The 27,995-nt window shown below is 43.2% G+C and overlaps 2 protein-coding genes and 1 long non-coding RNA gene across 7 annotated transcripts in view; 2 read left to right on the plus strand and 1 right to left on the minus strand.

Annotated features, from left to right (window-relative positions):
* Hecw2 (HECT, C2 and WW domain containing E3 ubiquitin protein ligase 2) overlaps positions 1-6,866 on the plus strand; it is a 363,433-nt gene extending 356,567 nt beyond the window's left edge. For all 4 annotated transcript variants that reach the window (XM_042260383.2, XM_076550401.1, XM_006974869.4 and 1 more), the window contains one exon: positions 4,689-6,866. In XM_042260383.2, the coding sequence (XP_042116317.1) occupies positions 4,689-4,800 (112 nt within the window). In that variant the 3' untranslated portion in view covers positions 4,801-6,866. The remainder of the gene's footprint in view (positions 1-4,688) is intronic.
* Positions 26-27,846, minus strand: LOC121822111 (uncharacterized). The gene is made up of 3 exons (XR_006063138.2): positions 27,811-27,846; positions 19,753-19,824; positions 26-151 (listed from the first exon to the last, which is right to left on the minus strand). It is a non-coding gene; the product is annotated as an uncharacterized LOC121822111 (long non-coding RNA).
* The window catches only part of Stk17b (serine/threonine kinase 17b), a 31,903-nt gene continuing 31,608 nt past the window's right edge, over positions 27,701-27,995 (plus strand). Inside the window, exon 1 of one of the 2 annotated variants that reach the window (XM_042260387.2) lies at positions 27,701-27,949. The gene's annotated coding sequence lies outside the window, so the exon portion shown is untranslated. The remainder of the gene's footprint in view (positions 27,950-27,995) is intronic. The other variant, XM_076550403.1, reaches the window with a different exon arrangement.

The following is a 27,995-nucleotide window of genomic DNA, read 5'->3' on the forward strand; positions in this document are numbered from 1 at the left end:
ATCATCTCCTCGGCCTCACAGCACTGGAAGTGGGGGTTCTTTCTCATCCGAAGACTCAGCCAGGGAAGGGTGTGCTTCTAAGCCCCTTTAGGTTATGGTGACATTCATTCCTCTAGGCTGCAGGCTTCATGGTAGATTGCTTCTTCAAATCCTACAAGAGAGTCCATTTTTATTATGCCACATTGAGACAAATCAATAAGAACCCTTCAGAAAATGAATGATTTCATGCCCATTAGGATGACTAGTCTAAAGATTAAGAAATATATGACCCTTTGGCAATGAACATTTGCAAGTAGAGATGAATGGAGTAAAGGGTAAACTGTGACTCAACGGGCCACACTAGAGCTTCCAGGACAAGACTCTTCTCTTTTGTTTGTTTGTTTGTTTGGTTGGTTGGTTTTTTGCTTTTAGTTTTTCTTTTAAATTTGATTTTTTTTGTGGGGTGGTGGGAATGAAGTTGTAAGGGCAAATGCAAGGAGACAGGGAGGTAAGTAGGATTGGAATGCATGATGTGAAATTTACGAAGAACCAATAAAAGTAAAAATAAATAAATAAATAGATACATAGATAAATTAATTAATTAAGAAATATAAAAGTGCTGGATAGTTTTAGGTCCACTTGACATAAGCTAAAGTCATCTGAAAGGAAGATGCCTCTATAAGATGGAGCTGTAGACAAGCCTGTAGGGCATCATCTTAATTAGTGATCCATGGGGGAGGGCCTCCTCCATTTTATGTGGTGCCATCCCTGGGCTGGTGGTCCTGGGTTCTATAAAAAAGCAAGCTGAGCAAGGCATGAGGAGCAAGCCAGTAAGCAGCTCCCCTCCATGGCCTCTGCATCAGCTCCTGCCTCCTGGTTCCTGCCCTGTTTGAGTTCCTGTCCTGACTTCCTTCAATGATGAACAACAATGTGGACGTGTGAGCCAAATAAACCCTTTCCTCCCTGACTGGCTTTGGTCATGGTGTTTCAGTCTAGCAATAGAAACCCCAACTAAGACAATAAGTAAGATGTAGAAAATGAATGCTGGTGAAGATATCAAGTGATTAGAACTCCTGGATGCCGCTGGTATGAATGGAAACCGTGAGAACATTACGGAGCACTGGTGCTTCAAATATGAAATACACATCATGTTCCCATAATTCTACGTCTGGATCTCCTCCCCTAAAGACTGAAAGCAGAGATTTAAACAGGAGTGTGTGTGTGTGTGTGTGTGTGTGTGTGTGTGTGTGTGTGTGTGTGTGTTCATAGCAGCAGTATTTTTAATAGCCAGAGGTGGAAACAAACTGTCAGTCAATGGGTGAATAGATCAACAAATCATGGTATTTACACATAGTGGAATTATTATTCAGTATTAAGAATGAAGGAAATTCTGAGCCATGGTTACAGCATGAACCTTTAAGATTCTACATAAAGTACACAGAGTAATAAAAAAAATCATGGACAGAAAACAGAACAGTGAGTTCCAGGGGCACAGGAGGGGGACAAACAGGATGGATTTACTGCTTGGCGGATCGAGTTTCAGTTGCAATATGTAAATGTTCTGGTGCTGGTTGCTGCTCTGTGTGTCTTAGTTCCCATTCCTGCTGCTGTTCTAAAATGCCCTGACAAACGCAGCTTAAGGGAGGGGAAGCTGGTCTGAGCTCACAGTTCAAGGGACACATGTGTCCTGGTGGCAGGAACTTGAGGTGGCTGGTCATACTGTATCCACTGTCAGGGAGCAGAACAATGAATATAGGTGCTCAGTTCTCCTTTTCACTCAGTCCAAGATTCGGACTCTAGTACGAGGTCTCCCCTAGTGAGGGTGGGACTTTCTCCTCACTTAATCCAATCTAGATGAGCCCTCCTCGACACGCCCAGAGGCCCATCTGATCTTGTTAATCTCCGACAAACAGGCCCCAGTCTCCTAGGTAATTCTCATCCCTTCAGGTTGGCAATCAATTGTAGCCATCACACCATTTGAATGCACTTAACGCCACAAACCTGAGCATTTAAAAACAGCTACAACGGTCAATTTTACCCCAATAAAAGCATTAGAAAGGAAAGATAGGCAAAGGAAAAGGTGGGGATCACAAAATGGTGAACGCAAAGAGGAAGTACACTGCTTAAGCAAAGAAATGACGTTTAAAATGGTGACGTTCCTGCCATATTTCAGTCAAAGGGAGTAATAAATATTCCCTGGTTGTCACACAAAGCCTGACATGTTATTCTCTGCAAAATGTCTTTTACTTCTATACTTATCCCTCACTCACCTTCCCTGGAACAAAAATGAAACCAGTCATATATATATATATATATATATATATATATATATATATATATATATATATATATATATATATATAAATTTTAAATTTTTATTATTATTTTCTTATTGGTTTTTTGAGACAGAGTTTCTCTGTATAACAGCTCTGGCTCTCCTGCAACTTGCTCTGTAGACCAGGCTGGCCTCAAACTCACAAAGGTCCACTGCCTCCCAAGTGATGGGATTAAAGGCATGGGCCACCACCGCCCAGCCCAGTTTTTTTGTTTTTTTTTTTTTTTTTTTGGTTTTTCGAGACAGGGTTTCTCTGTGTAGGTTTGCACCTTTCCTGGAACTCGCTTTGGAGACCAGGCTGGCCTCGAACTCACAGAGATCCGCCTGCCTCTGCCTCCCAAGTGCTGGGATTAAAGGCGTGTGCCACCACCGCCGGCTTCAGCCCAGTTATATTTTTTATTTCAGAGTTTCACACCAGATAAATTTTAAGCCATTCCCCAGGGCTCTGTTTTGGCACATTAGCAAAACCTTTGCCATGGGGTCTAGGTCTGGGCTCCATTATAAGGAGATGGCAGAATTCTGATAAATACAATTTTAGGATGTTTGGTGGTGGTTTTTTTTTTTTTTTTTTTTTTGTTTTAGTTTGCCTGCAAAGATTGATGAGGTGATTTCCACCAGTGGTCCAAGAGTTTGAGGTATCAGGATTGGAAACCCTGAGCCTTCATATTCCGTGTTATTTTAACAGAGTCCCTCACAGTCCTGTGTCGCAGTCATGTGAACATATGCCTGCTTTATTATCTCTTTATTATGTCATCTTTTCCACGGGTCATTGTTATCTTTGGGCAATGTAGTGAAGGCGATCAGCATGAAGTTCTCTCGTGACAAGGAAATGTGTCTAACAACACAGCTCTGGTTTCTATAGTCAAACACTATGGGCCGGCCATTCTTCGAAGCGTGCTTCTGTTATTTCTGTGAATCCTCACACCTTTCTGAGATACATTGCCTTATTATATTAACCCCCCTTTAACAGGAAAGAAATTTGAGTCTCATACCCCAAATCACACAGCTGGTGTGGGAGGTAGAAGGGGGACTCAGACCTAAATCTCTCCAACCCCAAGGTTTTAAACCCCCCCCCATGTTGTATTGCTTATAGAAATTTTCTATTTCTATAGGAATAGAAAAAAAGTAGTCACGTTTATCTCAAGTTGAAAATGACTTATAACGAGAAAATTTGCACATTGCTTTTGTACAGATATCTGACTAATAATCATAGCTTCTCAAATTTCATGTTACTTCAGGGTCTTTTGGGTTTTTTTTTCTTTTCCTTAAATCTAAACTACTTAGCCCCAGAAAACAAACTGTTTTGCATTCAGGACAGGGCACTTCCTGTCCCGTGTCAAAAGTGCAGATCTGGCCCCCTGATAAGATGTACTATTTGGAGACTTTTTATTGTGAGTCAGGTGCAAATAACAGGAAAACAGCCCCCCTGCCCCCTGTCTTGGCAAAAGAGCAGGTATTTCTAAAAAAGAATGCTGCACAGAACTGTGATTTAATGGGCATTTTTTCTGCATTGTGAACGGGGAGAAGGCAGATTATCGTGTGGAATTCAAAGCAGTCACAGTGTCTACTGACTTCCACAGACAGGCCTAGCCAGGGACTTTCCCCAAACTTGGAGCCACAGTCTGGGCTTCAGACACAGTTGCTGTTCTCGCTGCCCAAGAAAATGAAAAGCTTCGGAGCCGTGGACTATCGGAGGGGGACCAGGCGACTGGCAGTGACCAGGCCACTGGCAGTGGGGAGGGAATCACTTTACAAGGCCTGTGTTCCTGTCTTTGCACAGAGAGGAAGAAAACAGGCTGAGCTTGGCTTTTTCATCCTCATACAGCTCAGCAAATAATACTATGCACAGAATACAGAATGCGTCTTTTGTTTGTTTGTTTGTTTGTTTGTTTTTCGAGACAGGGTTTCTCTGTGTAGCTTTGCACCTTTCCTGGAACTCACTTGGTAGCCCAGGCTGGCCTCAAACTCACAGAGATCCACCTGGCTCTGCCTCCCAAGTGCTGGGATTAAAGGCGTGCGCCACCACGGCAAGAATGCGTCTTCTAAAGGGTGACATGTAAAGAAAATTTTCATGCGTCCTACTCATCTAAGAAAAAACGCAACGCTGAATTTTTAAGTTGAAATAGCCTTCACTTTTCCCAAAACAACTGTGAAAATGGTAACAAATAAATTTGAATATGAAAGAGAAAAGCACACTTGTGGGTACACACACACACACATACGCACGCACGTGCGTGTGCGCACACACAGACATGCACACACATGCACATGCACAAACGCACACTCACGCACGCATGCGTACGTGAGCCCATGAGCGTGCGTTTTCATTTTCCCAACCCCCTGCTAAACTACATCCTGCTTCTTCTGTTTGCAGAGCCCACACGTGTTTTAACCGCCTGGATCTTCCTCCGTACCCTTCCTTTTCCATGCTCTATGAGAAGCTCTTGACCGCGGTTGAAGAGACCAGTACCTTTGGCCTGGAGTGACCTGGGAGCGTGATGCTCAGCTCTTCGTGCTGGACAGGCAGTTTCAGAAGCCGGCCTTCAGAAGAGTGGCAGAGCGTTGGAAATCCCAAGCCTAGGGTTCTGTTAGAACAAACTGAGTGCTGCTCTTCGGGAACACGTGCTCGTTCGTGGGTTTGGGGACTGGCCGTGAGTCCTCTGGCAAGGACGGGGTGAGCTCGGTGCCCATGGAACAACCCAACAGTCTTTCAGTCAACAGTTCCTGACTGCCAAACCTTTCCCATTTGTTATGTTTGAAGATAAAGGGGGAACCTGCACATGATCAACTCCATGGTGACTTTTAGGGCCTTGGGAGAATCTTGACACTCTCCTGGAAACATACTTCAAGCCAAACTGGCAGCCCTTGACCCCATCTCTAAATTAGTGCAAGTGAGAGAAAAACATAAAGAAAAAATATCTATTTCCTGACAGTACCTTTGTTTAAGCCCTAAGTTATAACAGAATATTCATTTCTTGCTTACGAGTGCCTGCATGGTGTGCACTATAGGTTTCATTATTCACGGGACAAGGGTGAAAATGAAACCAGGTCAGTATGAGGTAACTTTAAAGATTTGCAATAAGGTGGTCTGTAACAATGTATATGCAAGTGTATGTGTGTACTTCTGGCTGAAGACAAACTGTTATTCAATGAATTCACTAATGACAGATTTTATGCTTTATAATGCATGAAAACAATTTTAAAATAACTAGCAATTAATCACAGCATATCAGGAAAATGTACACAGTGAGTTCTGTTTACTTTTTATAGGTTCATTATGTTTCTGTTCTTGAAAATGTATATAAGGACCTACCTACCATGTTGTATGTACCACCTCTCCATTTTCATGTTCCATGCTTACTTGGGCATCTTGCTAGTACGTATCCTTTGAAGCACGCTCAAGGGAACTAAAGGGCCTTTTATTTTTATAAAGGGTAAAACAATTCCCCAGAATATTTTGCACTGAACGTACCAAAGTCGAAGGGACATTACAGTATGACCAACAGCCGCGCCGTCACTTGATGGGTACAACAGAAGTAGCTTCTAAGTCAGACTTCCTTCACAGTGCCATGTCAACCACTGCAAGGACTGTGCATCTGAGTAATAATTTTTTAAGACTCACAATATGTGATAGTATGATATGCATTTATTTAAAATGCATTAGATTCTCTTCCATCCATCAAATACTTTACAGGATGGCATTTATTATAGATATTTCGTATTCCCCCACTGCTTTTTATTTGTACAGCATCATCGAACACTCAGCTTGGTTAGGGAGCCATTGGCAGTGCCGGGGAGATCAGCTCTCTTAGGAGTAAGAATTCCACCTTCCCTCATCGGTGAAGATCCCGTGAATTGAAACTCTCAGTACTATATTTCTAAGCCCGCAGTTTCACTGATGCATAATTTTTCTTATTAATATCAAGAAAAAATTTTTCTATGGTCTCTCAGAAACTGCATGACATCCCTGACAAGACTTCTTAATTTGATGAAAGGATTTCCTTCATTTTAATTGCTTTGGGGACTGTCCCATGCCATTGTTTGTTCCTTGATTTGTGACATAACTAATCAGACACACAATACAGTCAAGTGAATTGAGGGTGGGAAAACCATTGGGTTAACATTCAGTTTGCCAGTCTGGGGGGTTACAGGCGTTACCTGAACATTGCTTTGAGAATCTTGTTTGTAAGTGTCGTTGACTTCCTGTTGTGGGATGGGGGTGACTTTACATTTCATGGGGTTCCATGCACAGTCCGCAGAGGTGTTTTGTAAGAACAGTTACTCTCCTGCTAGTTAAGTAAGCTGTGTTTACTGTTGGGACCCTCAAGAGGAATGGCACCTCATGTTGTGTTACTGTGTTAAAGATAAGTACTGGATGTGGGAGAACGTTCCAGGAGAAAAAAAAATGATAGAAACCTGGAAAAGATATATAGAATATTTATTTGTATACCATAATTGGGCCAGAAAAAAAGATCGACTAAAACTTTTTGACTGGAATTATTAGTTTGTACTTATTTGTCATGAATACAAGTATATATTTAATTTTTGCAAACTTCTTTTTCTTGTTTGTGTTTTTTCATCATAAGGAAAACAGCACGTTAACATACTTTTAAAATCACACTTTGATGCATCAGAGCCGTCCCTAATGGCTGTCACAGGGGCTGGTCAAGAGAAAGCTGCCTTTCTTTCAGAAATAACATTGACAGACCGTGTTAATGTTCATTTGGTTTAGGAAGCTTCGTCATCCACAGTATGCCGTATTGCTGGCAGAAGACATGTGAAACAAATTGTACCTCTTTATTTCTAATTAATGTTAGTAATGCTATTGTTGTTGACACTGGGCAGCCAACTTCTCGAATAACCACTTTGAATGTATTCAGGCGTTCTTAAAGGAGTACAGTTTAGTCTAGTCGGCACTGTCCTGAGAATTGGGAATTATCAAAACTGTAGCTAGCATATCAGAAAACCAGATAACCTATCTGTTATTCTTCATGGGTAAAACGAAAAACACACAATAATAGCTCTATAAAAGCTAAACAACATCGCCACAGAATAAATTAGATGCTATTGTACTCCACAATCAGAAATATTCATAAATGTGTTCTTCTGGACTGGGAACCCCACTACTTGGCCCTTTGGTTTTGTCTTAAGAAATGTGTAAGTGATGCTACTAACCCTGTAAAAGACAGTTTCGATACCCCATGTGTGTACCATCTTTCAGAGCGCAGGCACACTGTTGGCATTCTCTCCCTGCCAGTCACTGCATTTGATGACGGAGCTACAAGATTCTGAATCTGGCCTTCAGAAAGACGCTCATAGTCGGCCAGAGGGGGCATCAAGTGTCCAAAACAAATTTAAATAAAGGACAAAGTTCTACGGTTAATGAAGAGAGACTTTCCTGTTCCGCTCCAGAGGCTTGGTTACAGCTTCATGTGTGTGAAACTGTGTTGCTAAAAGACATCATCATATATGTGCTATTTCTCTTGGTAACTACAAGGGTGTCATAGAATATTAATGCTGGTAAGTCTTGAGACCCAAAATGCACTCATAACAATGAGGATCTAAAGTCTGTAGGTGGGGGCTGAGCTGTGAAGGAACAAGTCAAGGATCTTCAAATCATCCAAGAAATGCCAAAATGAAGTCTGAAGATTTCCTCCAGTCACTGCGCTACATTTTCAGTGTGAAATATCACAGTTCCTGAGCCCAAACTACATGTGGGATCACATCATTTTTTCTTTCGTACAAAATGAATGGAAGTCACAGTTTTCTATTATATGTTGTATTTATGCCTCAATGGTCAAAAGGACACAGTTGAACTAGAGAAGGAATACATTTTGCAAAATCAAAGTTCATCTCCTCCAGACATTCTCATTAAATTAAACTCTACTCTTCATGACTGAGATCTGTTCACAGCCACCATGGTGAAAAGGCCCTGAAGCTGGTGACTGTAGATATGTTTGCACAGTGCTGAGGTATTTCACAGTGCCTTTGAGTGCATTCTCTTTTGGTCCCAGTGCTCGCTTAGGGAGAAGTATCAAGCTTCCCCTGGGATCAGGCTGGTTTCATGAGTCACTGGTGAGATGGGTCTTCCTACTTTGTTGTTATGATCCTGGTTTCATCTCAAGAAATAGGAAGGCTAATAACGTTTGTACTCATGTACTTGGCGTTCAGATGCTTTACTTTCCCAAACTCTCACTTCCTTAAACACACTTCAAAGGTGGCACTCCTGCAAAGCCCCCAGAGAAAGGAGTGTGTTCGTGGAAAAGGCTCTTGACAGATGCAGGGATTATATTCACTGCCTGTGGAAGGAACTGAAAGCTAATCTGATTGCGTGAGGTGGCTTTGCACAGCACGGGCGTTTGGCTTCCTTGGGATGATGTAGAAGCAAGAGAAAAGGTACCAACCAGAGGCCTGGCTTCCATTATTCATTTTTGATAAACCCGAGTCTTCAGAGGCCTGGCTGCTGAATCCCAGTGACATGGAGGAAGGGACCACCCATAGTTCTGGTTTTGTTCCTGTCATTCTGATATTGGTTCAAATGACTTTTTTTCTACTTTTTTGCACAAAGCTACTTCTAGTAAGGAACATAATGTATTATGAGGAGTCTAGAATTTTATTCAATTTAACTTCATTCAGGAAATTTCAGGCACAGGCAATGAGGCCATTTTATCGTTAAAAGGCATCACTAACCCCACATCAGAAGCAAGGTGCAGTTGAAGGATATAGCCTAACCCACACACACACATACACACACACACACACACACACACACACACACACACACACACACACACATCCGGGTACAGTTGCGATTCAGGTCAGCTGTTGATGAGTGGCATCCTCAATCAGCCATCCTACTTCCGTGTGACTTGACTTTAAATGAATGAGAATGTCCCTTGGCAGCAAATTCTAATCAGAAGAATTTATTGGCTTTGTAGTTAGTTCTGTTGCATTTTCAGATAGTTTGGCACAGAAGCAAAGGAATACCAGAGACAGCAGAGGTTTCTGAGCTGTCACTCAAGGTCAACCACTACCATTAACAGGGCGACTAAAGATAAAAAGTAGAGGAGAGAGAGCTGGAGGCTTCACCACCCTGCTGATCTACATCTGACCACTGTCAAGATTCAGGAGCAACAAGTGCATTCCAAGGAACCGGCATTATGAATATAATGAATGTTTTTGGCTCTGTCAGGGCCATCAAGGTTAGGAGTAAAGACACATTGAAGATCATAGAATAGCCACGGGAACAATGAGACAATGGTACAAACATCATCAGACTCAGAGCATGCTAGCGGGGGGGATGGGGGGGTAGGAATGTGTTCCATTTTGGTTTCTGAGTTTTGAGAACAATGCTTTCATGTTTAGTGAAGGCGCTGATTGGCCATCTACCTGGTGGGAAATACCCTTGTTGTATGATTTCAGTAGGCTAGTATTTCCTGTATTGCAAAATGTCATTTAGTCCCAAAGTATTAAGGCTAACCATAGCTTTATCAGGAAGTTCAACAGTTCGCATTAAATTATTACAGTTTTGTTTTAACTCGAAAGTTATTGTTAGTACTATCGGACACTATCTGTGAAAAAAAGTGCTTTTATTTAATTATGCTTAATTTGTTTTTACAGCATATGTTCACATAACTCTTGGGATGTTCTCATTCTCAAACCAGCTATCTAATGTTGATTTAAACATTCCCTGTTAATCTGGGAAGCAAAATCCTAAGTGTGAGGTTACTAAATTGCAAAAGGAGACCTAATGAGTGTTTCCTGTTGAAGAAGATACATTTGCTTCGGTTTTGATGTTCAAGGTACTTTATTCAGATTTCATGACTGAATAGCTCAACAGAACAGGATGGCTCTCGCTGTATATGATTTATATGTCTGGTGGCCTTGGGCAGGTGATATCTTCAAATCTAATTTCCTTTTAAGATATTACAACCCTGAGGAGTGTTGATAGGTATGTTGTATGATTCAAACTGAATCAGCTATTACTCGTGTGGGTAAGAAATCATCAGTAAATTCTGGTAATTATCACCTTCTGTAAAAAAAGGGATGGGTAATGTTCAAGAAACACCTTGGAAAGGTGAACCAGGAAACACACAGAACAGAATGTTCTGTTGGGACCTTAATGCCCTAAGATGTATAATTACAGCTTATTTTTCTTTATGTAATATCATAAGTAAAATATGGGGGCTGTTAGCACATTGGAAAGTGCATAAGATTACATGTTTTTATAACAGGGATGCAGGCATTCCAAAATAAATAAATAAAAATACATGCATCTCTCTTGCCTCTTACTGAAAGTATTAATCTAATTTTATAATAATGCTCACTTTTTAATATCAAGGCTCTGTAAAAAACGTTTTATTTCTGAAATTTCAGTAGAGCACAGGTGGTGTATTTTTTAGGCCTTTCCTCTTCACCAACTCCACTCATTACGTCCACTATACCATAGACCACAGTGAACAGTTACATGTCTGCTTTGTTGAGTGGATTTAAGCTTTGTATTTATTCAGTGTAACTTTTAATAGAGAATAATAATGGGAGGTATTTGATATTAGAATTAAGATTATACAGCCCTCATTCTACCTTCCATTTACATTTTTTAAAGGCACATAATAAAGGTTGTTGGTGGCCACCCTAGAAATGGTTCGTGAGTGGCATTACATGAGGCGTAGGACTGAATTGTGGACCAATTGTTCATTTTCTGGGAAGTCTGTATTCTTATCCTCACCTGGGCCCCCAACTCTTGTGTTGTATTTTTTATGATTATGAAATGCTTTGACAGAAAGATATTTTAATGTGTACAATTTGTTTTATTTTCATACTGATCTCTATTTTTGTTTAAAACCATGTTACATCACGAAATCACTTAATCAAAAATAAATCTTCTTTTAAAAAATGAATGCCTTTTCTGTCATAGTTTGGGGGAATAATAAACTCAGGAGAACAGAAATAGGGATAAACTACTTGGGATGAGCATACAGTTCTGCAGATACGTTAATTTCTCCTTTCATTGTATTTATAATCAGGAATCTGTTTTGTTTATCTTTACAAGAATGCTTTACTCTCAGTGGTGTGTTGATGGATGTTAGAGGAATGAATTAATACAAATCATAGGGTTTTCACTCATATGAGTTGAATCTATTTGATAGGTCATGTTGAATCTTTAATTCATAATCGTGTGTACACCACCTCCGCTACTACTACCCATATCAACTTAATCTGAGGGTCATGTATTCATGTCTGGAAAAAGCGGGTAGGAAAACTGGATGAGCATGAGAAACAGACCAATGGGGCTTCCAAATATCTTGTTCCATCAGATCCTAGCCATGTGTAATTCTGGCCCAACACTGAAAATCCATTGACTTAGAAAGAGAAACTCAGAAATTCAAATGGCAGTATGGTAGTTCCTAATATCTTCATCTATTGGGTGGATCAAATCCACCACATTCACATGTTGAGTTTGCCTTATAGGTCAAGAGTCTGGAACCCTTGATTTAATTAAGTATAATTTATTTAATCAAGTATAAATTAGTCCTTTATACTTGACTTATGATTGACATCAATTAACTGTCTACATAAAGAAAATGTTTCTAGGACACAGTAGTTAATAGGAGAAGAGGAAAGGAGAAGAGTGAATATATGGTATGAAGGTCATCAATTTGTGCCAGGACAGTATGGAGGCCAGCAGGCAGTCACTGAAGTTTGTATTTGAAAATGACATTTGTATCTTTCTGAAAAATCAACTTGTGTCAGATCATGTAAGAGAGTCCTTGTCAAGACGTCACGAATCTTGAGATATCATTAAACTCTTTATTTGATATTCTAGATTGGGGATCAACTTCATGTATGACATGAAAGCAGTTGAAAACAGAAGATTCCACTGTTATAACTTCACACTACTGCCAAAACATGGCATTCATGCCACCGACTTCTTTTCTGGGTCGTGGCATTCCTGCTATGCCTTCTGACTTCACCGTGTTTTTGTTTTCTTAATGTAAAACTCAACCCACTTAACTGGTGACTATATAACAGTCACTCTCTACTGACCTTTGCTGATGCTTTCTTGTAACACAGTGGTCCTGGCAATTCTCTGAACGAACATCAGTGAACCCTTCATCCCAGGTACCAGCATCACCGCAGTCACCAACACGATGAGAAGCAGCCGGCGACTTGGAGCAGCAGCCTCTGCCTCCACGGTCCCACCACCATTTGTGGCTCGACCCCGGCCAAAGCTTCTCCTAGACTGGCCTCAAACTCGGGATCCTCCTGTGTCTGCCTCCTTCAGTAAATCCAACCAGCATGTGTCACCACAACCAGCAATGTGTAGCTCAGGTCTGAGCTGGGGCCCACAATGCCACAGGCAAGTAGCTTTTTTGAGAATTCGTACCCAAAAAGTTAGGCACCAGATGTAGCATGAATCTTAACAGGTCTTATTAATAAAATCAAACCCAGGGCCCGGTATTGGGGTGAATGCTGGAAGATCAGAGAAGCAGAACAAGCCACAGCTTCCTCACCTTGCCAATTCCTCAGGTGATCCTGTTTCCTCAGACTGGAAGCCTCTCAGCTGAACTGTGCTGCTCAAAAGCCTAAAAGCTTAACCAGGCTATAGTTCCTCATCCTCACATCTTAAATACCTTCCTGCCTCCTGCCATTACTTCCTGGGATTAAAGGCGTGAGTCACCATGCTTGGCTGTTTCCAGTGTGGCCTTGAACTCACAGAGATCCAGATGGATCTCTGCCTCTGGAATGCTAGGATTAAAGGCATGTGTGCCACCATTTCCTGGCCTCTATATCTAGTTGCTGTTCTGTTCTCTGACCCCAGATAAGTTTATTAGGGTGCACAATATTTTGGGGAACACAATATCACCACACATACACACACACACACACACACACACACACACACACACACACACACATATGAAGCATAGGAATGAGGACTCATGATACCTGCTAAGACACCAAAGTGTAAGTCTATAACCCCAGGGCCTACCTCCGTGTGACTACAGTGAGGAGAAGTAAAGACGTCAGCAGTTGGCAAGGATGTGGAACAGTGAGCATTCTCTGCCCTGCTAAGAAGAGTGTAAGCTCATGTAACCGCTTCATGAAACTGGCAGTTTGGTCTACATGTAGACATATGTAGAGCTCTGACCAGCAATCTCACTGTACAGAGCAGAAATGAGTCCTTTGTATATACTGTCACCAAAATAAATGCTGAAGAATGTCTATAATAAATTTATTAATAAAACTAGAAATAATGAAATGTCCATCCACAGTAGAATAAATTGATCGTGATTCAGTGATTTAACTGAACTATAATAGAGATGAGAGAGAATCAATTACCACAAGAGTATGGGTGAATTCCGCAGAGTTCAACATCAAAAGCAGGGCATACAGTACAATTCCATTGATGTAAAACAAGAGCCTGTGATGACTGAAGTCTAAACGGTGGCTGCCTTGAGGATACTGACTGGGAAGAACACAAGAAGGCCCAACATGTCTTATTTCTTAGTCTGGGTGATGATTAAGGGGTTTATCCGTCTTTAAATTTTATCAATTGTATACTTAAAATATGAACACGTTTTATATTTAGTAAAAAAGAATAATCTGGTTTTTTTTGTTTTTTTTTTTTTAAAGCGTGGCCTTTGATACCTAACATGTCTACTTCCATATTCTGGTGCTGTCACTGTGTGTGTGTGTGTGTGTGTGTGTGTGTGTGTGTGTGGTGTTGTGTTCAGGTACATGTATGTATTGGGGTGCATATGCATATATGTATGTTTGCATGACGAGACCAGAAGGTATTCTTGAGTAATGTTCCTCAGGTGCTGCCCACCCTTTTGGAGATAGTATCTATCACTAACCTGGAACTTGCCAAATAGACTCAGCTGGTTAGCCAGTGAGCCCAGGATCAGCTTGCCTCTCAAAGCACTGGAATTATATACCTCCCAAACACTGGGATTATAAGTGCATGTCATTACACTGGTCTTTATTTTGGGTGCGGGGGCTGGGGGGTGGGGGACGTGGTCCTGGGGATCAAACTCAGGTCCTGGTTCTCAAGAACATTAACCAGGCTAAGCCACCATCTCCCCAGCCCCTCTGTCATTTGTTATCTAACCTCAGACAACCGCACCAACCCATGCCTCACATTTTTACTTGTAAAACAGGGATCATTCTTTTCTCTTTTCCTGCTCTTTGTGTTAAGGTAGAACATATGTATGGCATTGCTTTGTGCTTGGGAAATACTTTGTAGATGCTGCCTCCCATCTCTCTCTTTCCCAACAGGCTATTTTTATAGTTCCTGCATTTTGTCATTGGGGGACTATCAGATCTCATCCCTGTTTTTAGGACATGTGATTGACTTTCTCTGATTTATAATGTGATTCATCCTGTCCTAATTATATGATCAAACAACCTACTTCCTCAGATCCCTTTGGGAACTTCAGGAAGTGATCTGCTCATCCATCCATCCATCCATCCATCCATCCATCCATCCATCCATCCATCCACCCACCCACCCACCCACCCACCCACCCATCCATCCATCCATCCACACAACCACCCATGCATTCATCCACATAACCACCCATGCATTCATCCACATAACCACCCACCCACCTGTCCATGCATCTAATGAACATTTACTGAGTTGCTGTTTTATTTCAGATACCATGGTATGTGCTTGGGAAACTGCTGAGTTGAGTAGACATATGCTCATGTGAGACTCCCTTTGGGGAGCTCACAGTCTCCGAGGGATGACCAACAATAATGAACTGTACATGTGATTACTAATTGTGATTTTTAAAAAGTGCTATAAAGAAAAGGGAGCAGCACTGGACAAAAAAAAAAAAATAGCTCTCAGAGGATGCCACACTTGGGATGGGAACAGAAGGGGAAGATCAGAGGGAAAGCTGCTGCTGCATCCTATCATTGTGGTCCCATAAACATCCAAAATAATTACAGAGCACACATGAAAGGCAGAGTCTCCTCCAGGAGCATCTTCTCATGAAGACTGAGCACTGTAACATCCATCCTGTTTCCTTCGACCAGACCGCCAGGTAAGTAGGTTTCCCTACAGTAATCGCAGGCTCTTACATAATGGAGCTAGGACATGGTGAGAAGGAAAACGTGAGAACATTTCATCTGCACTTAGTTGTTCTGTAAAGTACTAAGGACATGAGATTGGTAGCCTGGACGGAAACATCTGTCTCCGTTGACTGGCTCTGTGGTCCCAGGCAGGTTAGTGAGCCTGAATATCCCCAAATGAAACTGCTTTAAATCTATGCTCCAAGAATTCAAAAAAAAATGGCATATACATTTTATCGCGTGCAAGAAAGTATGGCAAACTTTTCTCAGTTTATTACAGAAGTTTTATTCCTTTGTATTTTTGTTTATCTAGTCTTATTTTGGAAATGCTGATTCTTAAGAATAAGTAGACTCCCTTGGCTGCTGATTAGTTCAAAGACAGATCATTCCTGGCCTACCAAATGCTCACACACAAACTCTCAGGCCATCTAGGACGGGGTGGGGGGGTGGGGGGTGGGTGGGGCGTAAGCTTGGCCCAGCCGGTAGAGAGTATGTGATCACCAAGAGGCCAAGTCTCAGGACTCTGGTTCTACACGCAGCCGTGTGTGAGACAGCCACACATTTTCCCCTTGCTTGCCGTCTGCTGACAAATTATGCTTTCCTCCCCCCCAACCCCCCCACCTTCCTCCCCACCCCCACCGCTGCTGCCTGTGGCTGATGTCAGAGGACCTCCTGGTATGACTCAGAACAGGCTGAGAGTGGGCAAGGGAGGCAGCCCAGCAGCTTTACCCCTGCGCGGCCCTCCCTTGGGTGTCGCCCCAAAGGGCCTGCCATCTTCGACGCCAGCCTGAGCCCTGGCCTCCATGGGCAGCTCCCTCCTCTCGTTCCTTTTCCCATCCGTGGAATGGGAGAATGCTAGCCTTCCTTGCAGTCATCCTAGGGGTACCAAGGCTCAGCTAAAGCCCTGCCCGTGGAGGCTGTCTAGGAGCTCTAAAACATGACTGTTAATACGGATACACCCTGTTCCACATCCAGCATGCTGGGCTGCCCGAGAAGCCCTTACACCACCCGCTCAGGGCTCAGCTACTCAGTGGGGATTTTTATAGGTCAAGAAATAATGGGGAGTGTCTCGGAGGAACTGCCTATTTTTACTTTGCTAGAGCAGCCTTCTTAGGGGCTGGTTAATAGCGCGGAGAACTCAGGGGTTAGAAGAGTGAGATAATTAAATGCTAAATAAAACAGGCCTATTCTGATCATTTATATAACTGAAAATACGTATGTGATGTTGCCTAGGTCAAACTGAACAACGCTCACAAAAGTAATGGGAACAGATCAAAAATATTTTTTTTTTTTTGCTGTTCCCTGTTCTTAGCAGGCAGAGAAGAAAGGCAGACATCCTGGGTGAGAGACAGGAAGAAGCAAAGACAAATGATTTTGTGTCTGTGAAGCTTCCAGTACATCGAGATAAGAAGCCGCAGAGCGCTCAAAGCTCTACTGTTTAGTAAGATGCACCCATAATTTAGATTTGCAGGAAGCAGGTTATCACTGGTCATTATAAAAGCCTGTTTTTTTCAATACGTCAACCTGGTCTCAAGTTATGTTGCTTTATATCTTCCTGTCGTGTTGTGTCCAGGACCCAAGCCTGTCTTCTGACAACACAGGGATGCCCCCCCCCCACACACACACACCTCAAACCCAACAATCAAAGTGCACAAAATGAAAAGAAAAAAAAAAAAAGCAGCGTTTGCTTCCCTAGTTATGTTTTTTTCTGAATTATTTCAAGACTTCAAAGAATCTTTAATCTTCAGTAGTATTTCAGTTTCAAGCAGTATTTCTAGTTCCAAAAGAGGATGCTGTTTCCAGTCAAAATTAAAATTTAAACCCCTAACAATTTGAGTTAGGACGACTTGGAAAGATCTGAAGGACCTAATCAGCCTGCACACCCTTCACTCTTGATGTCTAGCAGGAAGATAATTTGAATTAAAAAAAAAAAAAGCAACTTTAAAATATACTTGCAAAATTTTAGAAAGCAGAACCATCCCAGGCCCAAGCAGCTCAAATGGAGTGTTATTTTATTGTATACATCACATTAAATAACAAGAAAGAAAGCTAATGGGAGCCAGGTCCTGCATCCTTTCGGGATAATTCGCCGCTACATTTGAAACCTAGTATGGCTCTCATGGTGCTCTTAAGCACTCTATAAAATGAGATGCTCTCAAACATTTCTGTTTTGATTGGCTCAGAAAGACTGGAGGAACTTGAAATGGTTTCTAAGGAACTAAGCACACGGCATGGCGTCACCAGCTGCTCACCTCGGAGCCTCTTGCTCGTGTGTAGAAACTGCATAGCTGAGAAGTAACAATGCAAATCTTACAGTCTACTGGTTGAGAGTTAGTTAGGTCATGGTTCCAAAGTCTGGGTAAAAGTTCGCTGCTGGAGTAGAGCGCCAGCATTTTTTTTTTTTTTAAACTCTGAAAATGTAAACGTTTTAATTCACTTAAGCAGTTTTTTTGTTGTTGTTGTTGTTGTTTGTTTTTTTTTTAATGGCTGACAAAGGGCTAAAGAGTGTTTATTTTGTTTTCTCTTCTTAAAGTTAATCGTTTATTGATGGAATTGCAGAAAGGCTGATTGATATAAACAGGATCAAGATCCGTAATGACAGTTGTTTGTAGGATTGGTCAGAGTTCTTAGTCACAACAATGGAGCATCTCTGGATGAGTGAAATTTTAATATTAGCATGGGGGATGTGAACAGGAGAGCCAGGACCAGGATGGATTAGCTATGAACAATATCCAAAGTCCTGTTTGCAGATGTGAGTACAGATTCTGCCACTCCCAGACACAGGAGTCCAAGCTGCAGCGTGTGCCACGGATGCCACTCACAGTGGACACAGAGGCTGCCTACAGAACCTTTGCTCCTGAGAGCTGATATTTCTGCCACTCCTTCTGCCCTCTCAGAGTGGGTCGCAGCCCTATGGGAGTAGCTCCAGATTCAAAGTTCAGATGAGTACGTGCGGCTGATAAGCCTAAGGTTGCTCTGCCTAAGCTGCCGGGGAGGCTGGGACGCACTGGGCACTTTCACTACTCCTTCCCTTCAGACTGGGTGGGTGAGGAATTCTCTAACCACAGGACAGGTTAAGATTCAAGGTGATCTGCAGTGAGAACCATTCCCCCTGACAGACCACTGTAATTAGAACAGAGGTTTCCCATGCTTTTCATTCTCAAACTTTATACTCTCAAAAATGACTAAGGGCCTTCAAGGGATTTTGTTTTATATATGTTATATCTACCAGCGCTCACCATGTTAAAAATGAAAAGACATATTAAAAATATTTATAAATTCATTTAAAATAACAATTCTATATGTATTTAGCATATTTTATGAAAAGGGCTCTGTGATCTCAAACAAGGTAGTGATAAGCAAAAGGCTTCACATCGAGCAGTGGTCTTTTGTAGATACTTTGTGTTAACTTATTATAATATTGCATATCCTGCAGCCTCTGGAAGCTCCAGCATATCTTGAGAGACTAAGAATGAAAAAAGATCAACTCGTTGGAATCATTCTGAAAGCAGTTTTGACAGTGGTGTCTCTGAAAAGGTCCTGGTGTCTCTTCATAGTTCTAAAGCAGCTAGGTGGAAGATGCACTTTGTGACTGAAATTAGATGAGATCTATTCAATGGAGCACACAACTGTTGGGGTATCTTGCTTCATTCCCATCATATGTTTTTTGCACAGAGGTGGACAGGATTGAGTCTCCACCAAGTTATTAAAATGATCATGTTTTGAACAGATAACAAAACCAAGAGCTGGACTATTGGTTATTTTATTGGCTTTTTTTTTTATAACTCTCTCCTTCAATCTTGGAGATTGGTTACTTCCATCTTTAATTTCTGAAACTGTAGTTCTCATATTTGGATGTCTTAAGAAATGGCAGACAAGTTATTTTAAACAAGCCATTTTAAAAGATATAGATTTCTAGAATTATTGCAAATGTTAAGATGGAGGTCCTGTGTGCTTGTGACCAGTTTCCCCTGTGGCAGTATTCATTTATCACAGCTAGTGCATCAATACAAACTCGTGGTGATTAGCTACAGCATATTGTTTATTCAGGTTCTCTTGTTTTTCCCAATCTCATTTTCCCACTCTAGGATCTCATGCAGGATATCATATTCAATTCAGTCCTCACAGCTACTCAGACTCTCCTTCCCGGTGACTGTTTTTCAGATGTCCCTTATTTTTTATGTCTTTAACTGTTCTGAGGATCACCATTCAGGTATGTTACAGAATGCTCACCAGTCAGGCCTATCACATTGAAGGTGGAAGGCTCCAGAGGCAAAGGCTCGTTCTCATCATGTTGCAGTAAGGGACACAGGTTATCTCCATGACGTCACAGGGTTCTTGACTTTGATACTTACTGGCTTGAAGGGCAGTTATCACGTCTCTCCACAGGTAATACTGCACTGTCTTCTCTCTTCCGTCATGAATGTCTGGAAGAAAGTCATGGACAGATAGACCATAGCTAGAGTGACAGGTTACATTCCACCTTCTGCCTGGAAGGTATTGCTTTTTTTCCCCCATTTATTGATTCACTTGTTCATTTAAGTTAATATCAACCCACAAATATGTATCTCATACTTGGATGTGTTGCTCAACATCCCCCAGTCTTGGCCACTCAGAGCACTTTCACTTAGCTTGTGGACACATCCTTGAACACACTCCACTTTGTGTGACCCCACTTGTCTATCTACACTTCTTTTCTAGACTACATGCTAACTTAGGACCATCTGTTCACCATTGTCCTCTACAGAACCAGCCACATCCATAAGGAGCTTCAGCTCTTTTTACTGGAGAATGGAATTAGAAGCCAAGACCTGAATACTAGTTGCTTCTTGGGTGTATTATTTTTAGGCATCGTTATCGGACAGTCCAAGGAGAGGAATGTGCATACTATAAGCCTGTGCATATCAATGAACATTTATAGAGGTAAACATCTATCTACATGAAGATAACCATGAATTCACACAGATGTGTCTGACTCACTGCTACAGGGAATATTCTAACCTCTATTTCTTACGTTTTTATACTGTTGCAACATTATTTTAGTAATGAAGCAATTTGAGGATGGTAGGTGTGAGGAAGCCAAAGTGTGAGAAGAGCGGGAACTCCAGGGATACTTGTGAATGATTTATTTGTAGTGGTGGAGACTGAACCTGGGGTCTTACACCTATTAGACCTGCATCGCACCACCAGCTACACTCACAACACCGAGGAGAGTTAAACACCTGAGGAACGGTGCTTCCGTGTTTGTAGCTCTGGTTAGCCGAGACACAAAGAAAAAGGCTGTGGGGTGGAGATGGGTTTGAATCCTGGACTCGTGTATTACTACTTCAATTATGTGGGTAAAACAGAATCCTCAAGTTCTTTGTCTTCAAAGAAGGAAAGTATAGCACTTGAATTCATGAGATTGTCTGAGCGGTTCACTGAATTAACACAGGCTACACACATTTAGAGTTGGCAGCCTCATTATTTGTGAGTTGTTATCTACACTGTGGGGCAAGTATATTATTATCTCCATTTTACAGATGAAAATACAGAGGTACAGAAACTTTCTGTCTTGCTCAAGGTCTCCCAACTTGTAAATTAGAGAGCTACTTTCCCGTAAACTGTGACCTTTAAAGGGCTGCTGAACATGTCTGGACTTATTTCTCTTTCTATAAAAATAACGTTATGAACTGCTGCTCTCTCTGTCTCAGAGTAGAACGCACCATCGAAAAAGATTTGGATAGTCATCATGCCAGAGACACCACGACAACGGCACTAAGGGACTCAGTGAGTAGAGTGCCTTTCTCAATGCTTGTGACAAGGCCTTAAACCAGATGAGACAGAGATCACGCCTAAGAAGGAAGTTGGTTTAAAGGTAGCTGGACCCAGCTCTACCCGCCACTGCCTGTTGTATGAAAACATAATGAAGGAAGCGTAGGTATTTCTTTCCCACTCTATACTCCAATACAAGCGTTAGTAGAGGAAGTCTCTTAGGAAAGTGAAATGGAAGGAGACCTGCTGGGGAGGGCTGGTGGGATGGATTAGCTTCTCAAATCAAATTGATAACCGTCTACACCTGCATTTACTGCTTTGATCCACTCGTATTTGTGTCCCTTAAATCCTAGTGTCTAATTCCTTTATCTCACATAGCACCCCGACTTCACCATCTACTGAGTTTAGAGCTCATGCATGAGCCAGGCAAACACTGAAAACAACCCTCTCCTTCGCCCCTTCCCTTCCAGAGACTTCCTTCACTGTGTGTTCTTCCCACTAGTGACCTCTCGTGACTATTAGATGCGTCCTTCTGTTACACCTTCTTCTTCTCCAGCATTTGACAGCCATGGGTACAGTAACGACCTGGCAAATATGGCCCTTCTCTGCAGGGAGCCTTCAGACCTCTGGAAACTATATCAGGTGATGCAAGCCATGTTTAATCTTGTCTGGCATTGTTTGGTACTCATTATCACATCTAAATCTTACAGAGGTAGCTGTTCCTTTTATTTCCATTTTAATAACAAGAAAACCGAAGACTTGCCTAAGTCACACAAGGAACTGGCAGATGACACCACACCCCGAACCATGTCATGTATACATCCTTTCTCTTTCTCACCCTCCTCACAGGGTCCCCGGTGTTCGAGGCTGGGGTGGCAGCTCTTTTACTGCTCTGCTGCTAAGTACTGAGTACTTTGGTTTGCAAATAGAAGGAGTCTCTGAAGCACAGCCTTAAACAAAGTGTGGCCCACACACAGCTGGGAAATGACAGCTGCAGAGAGAAAAATGTGGCCGGATGCTCTGGGGGTGGGTGGGATGCATGTGCAGTCAGGTGACTCCCAGAAGAGGAAACAGTGACAGACAGGCTGAGGTAAGAGGCGCCGCAAGGTTCAGGCACCCTGGCCTCAAGCTACAGTGTGAGTGGGTACCAATGCCTTTAGGATACACATTGTTTTCATTTGTCCACAGCATTTGATCAAGTGTCCAAACAAATTTGATGTTTTTTTTCTCCTGCAGTGTATATGTGACATAAGAATAACAAACCATCTGGAGATGAAGAAGCAGGAGATATTGGGCTCAGGCTAGACCGCTTGTGTGCGCAAGGCCCTGCCTGTGAGCTTCAGGATTGCAAAATGCAACATAAATAAAAAGAAACAAAAATATTTCTTAAAAATGAGTTCAGATATGCACTAAGGATGAGTTTAGGTTTGTGATCCTTTTCAAGCCCATACCCTCTCTTGGTCCATTTTATTTATTTTTTCTTTCTAAACCAAGGAAATTGGGCTGTTGAACTTAATGATATCTGAAATTCCAATTTTTCTGCTACTGTGACTTACTGAACGCTTGTATTATCTCTAGTACTGAATCAGACAAGGTGAGATTGAGAACCACTAAAAGCACACTTCCAGCTTTGTAGACCTAGGTAGGAAAGCAGCCACCACCAACATGTGTCTATACAGCACTTGAAATGTGGCCAGTGTGACTGAACTTTCATTTTATTTCTCTTTACTTAAGTTTAAGTAAGAAGTGGATACTATGGTCATTTATTTTAAAAATTAATACTCAGAATAACTTATACATGTGAATCTGTTCTATTCCATGGCAAATATTGTGAGCTGTAAACACATTTAATGGTTGATCTGGAAAGTGCTATTGAATGTAAAATAAAGATACTATAAAAAAGAAGCAAAATATCCCAAAAATTCACTCCACATTGAAATGTCAATACTTTAGATATACTAAGTTAAAAAAAATGGAGTATCAAAATCGACTGAGCTTATTTTTTAAATATGGCGATTAGAACCCTCAGAATGACTAATGTGCCTGGTATTTCTCTCCCATGGATCTGTAAGCCCTCCCCTGTAAACTGTAGTGGGTGGTTGGATTGGCATAATGGCCTCACTCCGTCATGAATTGTGTCGTCGTTTGAGGAAGCCACCTGACTCATCCTGAGTCACTGTTCTTCGCTGGAAAGACTTGCCCCAGTTACTTTTGCTAACAGGGTCTAGGAGAATCAGGAGATCTGGATCGGTATCTGTGGTTTGAGGGGCTTTCACATTCATGATGTGCGTAAGTCCCGTGGATTAAAAGCGCTCTAATGTCTTCACCTGATATCTGAAAGTGACATCCGTGCCCTCAGAGTATGTGTTTGGAGGCCTGATCTCCATCCAGCCTGAGTTCCTCCGCTGGGTGGAAGTTTATGCCACACCTCTACAGAAGTGGTTGACTCCTCATTTGTCTGGCTGCCTTCAGTCTGGCCATAAATGTCCAGACTATTTGGCTGTGGATGGATGTGCTGGCTAGTTCCATGTCCTTTTGACACAAGCTAGAGTCATTCTGGAAGAGGGAACCTCAATTGAGAAAATGCTTCCACCAGATTGGCCTATGGTACATTTCCTTGACTGATGGTTGATCAGGGAGGGCTCAGCTCACCTTGGGTGGTCCCACCCCTGGGCAGGGGTCCTGGGTGCTATAAGAGAGCAAAATGAGCAAGCAAGAGGAGGCCAACAGGAAGCATTCCTCAATGGCTTCTCCATCAGCCCCTGCCTGTAGGTTCCTACCTTGATTCCTGCCCCGACTTCCTTCCATGATGGACTATGATATGGAAGTACAAGTAAGATGAAATAAACCCTCTCCTCCCCAAGTTGCTTCTGGTCATGATGTTTTTATCAGAGCAATAGAAAATACAAGCTGGGCAGTGGTGGCGCACGCCTTTAATCCCAGCACTCGGGAGGCAGAGCCAGGCGAATCTCTGTGAGTTCAAGGCCAGCCTGGACTACCAAGTGAGTCCCAGGAAAGGCGCAAATCTACACAGTGAAACCCTGTCTCGAAAAATAAAAATAAATAAATAAATAAATCCAATTTAAGACAACAGTTAAGAGTGTTTTTTTTTTCCTCTTGCCACATAGATTGAACTCTAGGTTTTATATATATATATATATATATATATATATATATATATATATATATATGCATTCTGGGTATTCTTTTAAGGAGGATGTGGCGGAAGTTGGAGTTGGCAGCCTTCTCTGTGTAGAACACTACCCTCCTCTCCCTCTGTAGGTATTAAACGTGAGATCAGGGAGAATTACTTTCTCTGGTCAATATGTGATGGTTGGCCTCATTGGACTGGGGAAGGTCACTTTTCCTCTTATGGTGGACACAGTGGCATGATCAAAGCAGATAAATGAACATTTTTGGACATGGGCATGATTAACTGGAGTGAACAGGAAGGGCCACCTGCTCCTGGTCAGCACGTGAGCCCTAAGCCGGAGTAGTCAGGGAGGACGACTGTATTGATGTGTAAGGGCTGCCCTGACAGACACCAAAGTGAGTAGCTTAAACACCTCCCTACAGTCTGCAGCCTCGGGTCAAGGTGTCAGATTGAGGGTCTTCTGAGGGGTCTCCACTGGGTCACGGATGGCTACCTTCTTATAGTGTCTTTACATGGCTGCCCCTAGGTCTGTGCCATGAGTGAATCTCTTCTAATCAGGACATCAGTCATACTGTATTAGGGTCATCTTATGTGACCTTGTCTTACTTTAATTGCCCATTTAAAGGTCACATCTCCAAATCCAGTCCTATTTTGATGCTCATGTAAGGTGCAAATGAATTGGGAGAATCCAATCAGTCTAGAACCACCACCATGCCTTGTTAGAGGTGTTCCAGGGTATCTGCTCAATAAACAGGGCAGAGGCAATGACAACAGGATTTCCATCACATTACTGAGTGCTCTGAATCCCCAATTTTCTTGAGAGGCCACACACAGGTGGTTACAGCGTCCTCCTTAGAATAAGATACTCCTTGTTACTTGAATCACAGTAGCAGAGACCAAGCAAATGTAGATGAATGTCTTTGGAAGAGGTAAGCCCAGCATCAGGTACAGGGTTATGGAACTGTAATGGTTAGGTTTGTTAATCTGACCTAGAATCCCCTGAGAAGTTAATGAGAGATTGTCTACACTGGATTGGCCAGCAGTCCTGCCTGTGGGATTATCTTAATTAATAACTGGTGTGGGGAGACCAGGCCAGTGTGGGCAGCACTATTCCCTAGGCAACAGCTCCTAAACTGCTTAACAGTAGAGAAATGGAGCTGAGCACAAGCAACCAGGCCAAGTGTGCACTGGTTTCTCTCTGCTCTTGATCGTGACTGTGATGTAACTCGCTGTTGGAAGTGTCCCGCCTTGACCTCCCCACAATGATCGGCTGTAGCTGGGATTGTAAGGGCAACAAACCTCTTTATTCCGTAAGTTGCTTAGGGCAGTTGCTGGGGTATCTTTAGCACAACAGCGGACATGACTCTGGGACAGGAGCATGAGAGTAACACCCGGGTCCCATCTGTGCACCAGTGAGCACGGGGTGACCAGTGCAGGACGCACAGAGCACAGCTCAGTGAAGAGTTCTGAGTGCTGGAGAAGGCAACCTGTGCACAGTTCAGAATGAGACGGAATGGGAGAAGGCTGCTTCCAAGCCGGTGAGGAGTGGGTGGCCGGGGCAGAAAAGTGCCTCAGTGGTGAAGAGCACTTGTAGAGCGCCAGAGTTCTGTCTCCAGTACCCACATGGGGTGGCTCACCATATCTAACTCCAGCTCCATGTGTGTGTGTGTGGGGGGGGGGGCAGCACCTACAGCCTCCTCTGGCACCACAAGGGCCTCAGCGCAGATCCCCATGTAAAAAAAAGCTGGACACCATGGTGCCTGAACCTGTCCCCTGTAATCCCGGTGCTGGGGAAGTGGAGACAGGTGGATGGATGCCCAGAGCTCACTACTGGTCAGCTGGCCTAGCTGAATTGGTGAACTACAGGTTCCGGGAGAGACTGTCTCAAAAGTAAGGTAGAGAGCCAATGAGGAGACTCCTGGCCTTCACATGCACCTACACAGATGTGCACAACTCCACATAAACACACAAACACACCCCTCCAACCCAAAAATTGTTGAAATTAAAAGGGTCCAGTTAGATGCATGTATACACCAAAAACTACAAGAAACCTTGAGAGGGTACTGGCTCCATGCTGAGATTTTGGGAGGCAGCTGGTGTTTCCTGAAAGAAAATATGGAAACGGTCTCATTGGTTTGTGGACTTGTGGACGCCTGACAAATCTATTGCAGTGTGTGACTTTGTTTCTAAACTAACGTTAGGCTTCCCTGGAAAGATGCAATTTCTCAATTTAACAAAGCTCAGAGAGTCAGTATGTTATACCGAGACCTGTCTCAGTAACAACGGGCAGACTTCATGAAATAGCTGTGATGCTTTAAATGCATGTATCTCAGTATGCATACTGTTTGGAAAAGCAAAAGATGGCTTGGGGAAATCTTGGTTAAATATGACAAAGAACGGCTGCCCTTAAAAATGTTGCTAAGATCTTTTAAAAGCAAGAGGATTCCACTCACAGTATCTTTCCCCAATGGTTTTTCACACCTACTAAAACTATACTATTCCACCAATCTTAGATTCTATGTGTATATACTACACATTTAGTAACCCGGGATCTTATACACACATAAACCCACTGTGTCTAGCACAGAACTTTCAATTTTTTTTTTAACTCTTCAAGAAGTAACTGATCCTTGGGGCTGGGGATGGAAGTCCCTGGTGGAGCCCTTGCTTAGCATAAGAAAGGCTCTAGTGTTCTCTGGACTCTAACACTGCCAAAATAATAATAATAAAATAAAGTTAGCAATGCGTGTTGAGCGGATACAGGTTTTCATCCTTTCCCTTGGCTCAGTAAACTAGCAATTAGTTCGTCTACGGACTCTCCTACAGTGCCTTAAGCCAGCGTCTCAGGACACTCAGCAGGAGAGACCAGGGGCTGTAAATCCCGGAGTAGTGTTTACGGTCCCAAGAACTACTTCCGAACCGGTAGCAAACTGGAATCTCTGTAAGGTAGGTTCAGTGGTAAGGAAGAGGAAGACTTAAAAGATGGGACTTCGGTCGTCCCAGCAGGGACGTTTCTGACTTCTTTCCTCTCTGGAGGCCCAGTACTCACACCTCCGGGGACCCCTGTAGGAGGAAAACGTCGGGCCCGGCCACATCCCTCCCCCTCTCCAGCCCTAGACTGCCAGCATCCTAGCCTTCCTGCACCAGGCGCCCTGCCCAGGCCCCGCCCACTCCCCCGCCGCGGCCCCGCCCCCTCCAGTCCTAGACGGCCAGCAGCCAAGGCTTCAGTCACCAGGCGCCCCGCCCACTGCCTCGCTGAGGCCCCGCCCCCTCTCCAGTCCCAGACTGCCAGCAGCTAAGGCGGCAGGCAACCAGGCGCCCCGCCCAGGCCACGCCCACTCCCCCGCTGCGGCCCCGCCCCCAGCACGCGCGGCCCGCAGGCGCCCCGCCCCCGCTCCCCCACGTGACAGCCCCACCCGCCGCGCGCGCTGCGATTGGCTCTTGGGCCCGAGGAGGCGGGGCCAGTCGAAGTCCTGCGCCCCGGACGCGGCTGCACTTTTCAAACCTCAACTGTGAGAAGCGCCCGCCGGTCGTTCGGTCGGCGTCTGTGCGGTCGCCGCCGGGAGTCGCCTCACCCCAGGGGCCTGGCTGACGGCGACCAGCCGCTGTGGGGGAAGCGTGGAGCGAGCGAGCGAGCGAGCGAGGTGAGCCAGAGTAGCCGCGGCCCCGTCCGAGGGCAGAGCCTGCGGC

This window comes from Peromyscus maniculatus, chromosome 13, assembly GCF_049852395.1.
Source record: "Peromyscus maniculatus bairdii isolate BWxNUB_F1_BW_parent chromosome 13, HU_Pman_BW_mat_3.1, whole genome shotgun sequence".
Classification (NCBI taxonomy): Eukaryota; Metazoa; Chordata; class Mammalia; order Rodentia; family Cricetidae; genus Peromyscus; species Peromyscus maniculatus.